This window comes from Centruroides sculpturatus, unplaced genomic scaffold (genome assembly GCF_000671375.1).
Source record: "Centruroides sculpturatus isolate CEXI.00-Female unplaced genomic scaffold, Cexi_2.0 scaffold67, whole genome shotgun sequence".
Lineage (NCBI taxonomy): Eukaryota > Metazoa > Arthropoda > Arachnida > Scorpiones > Buthidae > Centruroides > Centruroides sculpturatus.
The window spans coordinates 1120239-1124953 of NW_019384305.1; the positions used below are offsets into that span (position 1 = coordinate 1120239).

Consider the following 4715-nt stretch of genomic DNA (forward strand, 5'->3'; position numbering starts at 1 on the left):
TTATATTAAAGAATGTAATTGGAATACAGAACAATCTATTACACTAAAGACCACCCTTGCTAATCCGGCTACTCCTTTGCACAGAGGGGTGCCAGATTGCTGAGTGTGTGTAGGACTAATGGCGATGAATGACTTGAACCATTTGTTACCGATTCTTTATGGATGCAGGCAGACAAATAATACAGCATACTCTATGGAATGCTGACAACAAAAATGGAACTCCAAGAAAACAGGATTTGCGATGCGACTAAAAATTTCATGGAAACACGAAACACGAAAATATATAGGCGATCACAAGGGGAGTGAGTATGCTGGATAATTGAGGGACCGGACTAGCAAGAGTGTATTATATCTACGTATGTACTGTATGTGACGTGTGTTTAGTATGGTAGTCTTCTGTATTATGTAAGGCCTTCGAGAGGGAAGGATAGTTGGGGAATTTTCCCTTTGCCTGGAGAAAATATAGTGATAATATAGTTTTTAAGACTGCTTTTTCTTTATAAATAAACAAACATTTTATATTCTGCATTTATTCCAAAATTGTAAAAGGGCTTGCTCTAACTCTAGTGTGAATTATGTGTTTTTGTGAAGCCCTTATAATATATATATATTTATTTATCATTATAAAGAATTAATGAGGAGGACAAAGTTATTTAGCAAGTCATAAAAAATATATATTTTATATAATTCTAGAATAATATATTTATATAAACCCATTAGAATATACTTCTATTAATTATGATAATTTAAAAAAAATTAATCTAAAGGAAAATATACTAAATAAATTTTATCATATTTAAAATTAATCATCATCATAATCATCATCTGCAATTTTATTAAATGTAATTCAGTTAATTTATTAATAAATTATTGATTATTAATTTAATTTGTATTCAATTTAGTATATTTAATTTAGTTAATTAATGGAAAATCAAATCTTCAGAAGTTTTAAGCAAGTTTTCAATCACCAAAAGATCAATTAAGAAAGTGTTTATTTCATTGTCAAATTAACACAGAGGACAATTAATCCTTATCTTTTTATTCCATTCTTACATAAAATATGAGTCTCCACTTTACTCTAATGGCTAATTAAAATTATAAATTAATTATAGTTAGTAAATTGAACTTATACAGGGAAATGAGGCAATGCAACCCTTTGGATGATCTGTCTAAGAGGTTGCTTCTCTTGAGGACATTTATGAGAAATTAGCTCCTATTTAAGTGTTAAAAACACGGGAATAAAACACCACGAAAACTCTACATTTGAATTTATGGGTGATTTTAATATTATTTTTTTTAATATTCAAATAAATTTCTCGAATGCATACGCAGATATTGTAAATATTTGCACATTTCAATCATAATGATAAGCTTTCGTCTGAGTTTATTTACTTTGTATAAACATAGAAAAATATGAAAAATCAATTTCAAAACAAAATTTTAATTAATTTAATTTTTCAAGAATAAAACCAATAATTTATAAAAAATTAATTAAAAAAATCTCCCTTAAATATGCAAAAATAACGTTTAGATTCACGATTTTTTTTTTTTAGTTTACCTTGGTATAGTCATTGATTTACTGATAATCATTTGTTTTTATACATAAAATTTACCTAAAGAAAACTATTGGAAGTAAGGAAATAGAGAAATCCAAAAGTGAAATAGCTTGAGGAAAGAAGTTGCTGGTAGAAAATCATTCATAAACTCAATAGATAAAGAGAAAGAGGAATATTGCCTGACGACAAGTCATAAGCACACCCAGAGAATAATAGTTTAACGGAATGAATATTTGTCATTAACTGTCAGTTGTCATTGCACCGTATCGGTTTGTGGTATGAAAATTTATAGTTCTATAACATCTCTCTAACTAACTTATATTTAATTAATTGAAATCGAATGCTTTTGTTTCCTTTATCCAATGCTAAAATCTTATTTTAACATTGGACAAAGGAAACAAAAGCATTTCAGATTAGTATAAAAAATTCATTTGTATAAGTTTCCTCGTGAATATAAAACTTGGTAATGGAATGAATGTTTCTTCCATTACCGTAACGTTTCTATCCTTCAAATTATTGCAGTTACTCTATTATAACGATCTAAATTAATTATTTAGAAAAATTTATGTAATAAATGACACGGGCAGTGAACGAATGCTTAATTTCTACTATAAGAAAAGGTTAAAATTTGCTTTGCTAACATTCTATATTTCTACTTTAAATCTTGAAATTCGTTCTTAAATCATATCTATTTGTATAGATATTGAACAGAACTAGTTGAAACTTTAACAAGAATTCCCACTATTACTATTCCTTGAACTACTTCAAGATATCCATTAATAGAATCTTACATTAAGAATCAATCTATTGCACCTCTCTCGATGGTCGTTTCACTAAAGAGTACATTATAATCTTCAAAATTTAACTTTATGTTCAATTCATAATAAAAAATGGACCAAAATTAACTTAATTGGTTGAAACTTCCATATTTGGACGACTTTCTTCAATGGCACTACATTATTTATCTAAGAAAAGGAAAGTTTCTTCATCTCCTATCGATTATCTTGACTTTTGCTATCGGTATATTGTCCCCCTCGCATCAATATATTCCGTATAGTTTCTATATGATCAAATTTTTTTTATCTAACAATTGTTCGATATAAGCTTGCTAATCCGGCTACTCCTTTGCACAGAGGGGTGCCAGATTGCTGAGTGTGTGTAGGACTAATGGCGATGAATGACTTGAACCATTTGTTACCGATTCTTTATGGATGCAGGCAGACAAATAATACAGCATACTCTATGGAATGCTGACAACAAAAATGGAACTCCAAGAAAACAGGATTTGCGATGCGACTAAAAATTTCATGGAAACACGAAACACGAAAATATATAGGCGATCACAAGGGGAGTGAGTATGCTGGATAATTGAGGGACCGGACTAGCAAGAGTGTATTATATCTACGTATGTACTGTATGTGACGTGTGTTTAGTATGGTAGTCTTCTGTATTATGTAAGGCCTTCGAGAGGGAAGGATAGTTGGGGAATTTTCCCTTTGCCTGGAGAAAATATAGTGATAATATAGTTTTTAAGACTGCTTTTTCTTTATAAATAAACAAACATTTTATATTCTGCATTTATTCCAAAATTGTAAAAGGGCTTGCTCTAACTCTAGTGTGAATTATGTGTTTTTGTGAAGCCCTTATAATATATATATATTTATTTATCATTATAAAGAATTAATGAGGAGGACAAAGTTATTTAGCAAGTCATAAAAAATATATATTTTATATAATTCTAGAATAATATATTTATATAAACCCATTAGAANAATGCTATCGTGCAATTACTTTTTAATCAAAAATCGTTTTTTTTTTTTTTATATGGATTAGGATTTGTTGAATATGGTTCAACATCTGACAATAAACACAATAGAAACTCCTCTTGCAATCAATAACGTTCACAAAAGAAGTAGACCACAATAAAATTCGCAAAACCAATCGATATATAAAATGATCATCATTAGCCATGTTCTAAAACAAGAAATCAATTCCTACATGTTGATTTCCGATGATTCTAAATAACTCGAATAAATAAAATTTAACGATTCTATTATACATGAATTACTTATAAGTAAGGATTATGTTTCAACGAGATGGACTAAATTGCAAGAATCACTCCTCTGTAAGGATTACGTGGCAAAGATTGCAAGGATTAGGCAAATCCTCGGTGAGATTATACCTCGATAACATAGTGTGTCTCTATTAAGGATTTCTCACTCCTCAAGGATTACGCTCAAAACAAAAATTATTTCTTTTTTTTTTTTAGGATTATGGTACATTGCAACGATTATCTTCAACAGAGATTATGTTTCAATGCAATATTGAATATTATACCGTACAAAACTTATTCCTCTAAGTATACCTCAAGGATTTCTCTTCAGTAAGGATTGCATGGCAGGAATCACTCGTCATAAGGTTTGCAACTCAGTGAAAACTACCATCAACGAGGATTATTCCTCAATAAGGATTACAACATCTTCAACAAGCATTAGATATCAATAACAATTACATAATTAATAGAAACCGCACCGAAATAAAAGAAATCTTTTATTATATTTTAGAATTCCTTAACAAAAATTGCACTTTATTCAAAAATTCTAAAACATATCCAGATTTAAATTAAATGTAAAAAAACTTGAGAATTTAATGTTTATCTAGCCTCAAGCAAACAATGAAACACAACACTTAACGAGATAAAAAAGATTCTTCTTCAAATAATACGAATTTATAAAAATACACAAAGAAAAATGGTGTTTTCATCTAAAAAAAAAATATATTTAAATTTTACATTCAAATAATAATAAATTAAGAAAAATTTTCTTACGAATCAATAAGGTAATAAATATAAAAATAATTTTATTACTGTTATAAATTAATGCGGTAAGAATATACAAATTTATTATTGTTAATATTAAGAAAAAATTACTGAAGAAAACTCACCTTTAATATCAAGTCCACCCCTAAATTTATCCCATCCTTTAAGACGGATTTTTTCTCCAAGAAGAAAAATAAAATTTTCGAATTCTCTACTACCAATTTCTGTTAAAAATTATTATTATTATTTTAAGATATTTTTATTATTAAAAATATAATATTTTTATAATTAGAATTACCATTACTAAACATTTCATCATCTGTTGTCTGTCCAGCTTTAGC

The 4715-nt window shown here is 28.1% G+C and overlaps 1 protein-coding gene across 1 annotated transcript in view; it reads right to left on the reverse strand.

Moving 5' to 3' along the window:
- LOC111618633 (GTPase-activating Rap/Ran-GAP domain-like protein 3) overlaps positions 1 to 4715 on the reverse strand; it is a 148678-nt gene that overhangs the window by 24803 nt on the left and 119160 nt on the right. The window contains 2 exon segments of the mRNA XM_023360195.1: positions 4500 to 4598; positions 4673 to 4715. Coding sequence (XP_023215963.1) covers positions 4500 to 4598; positions 4673 to 4715 — 142 coding nt within the window.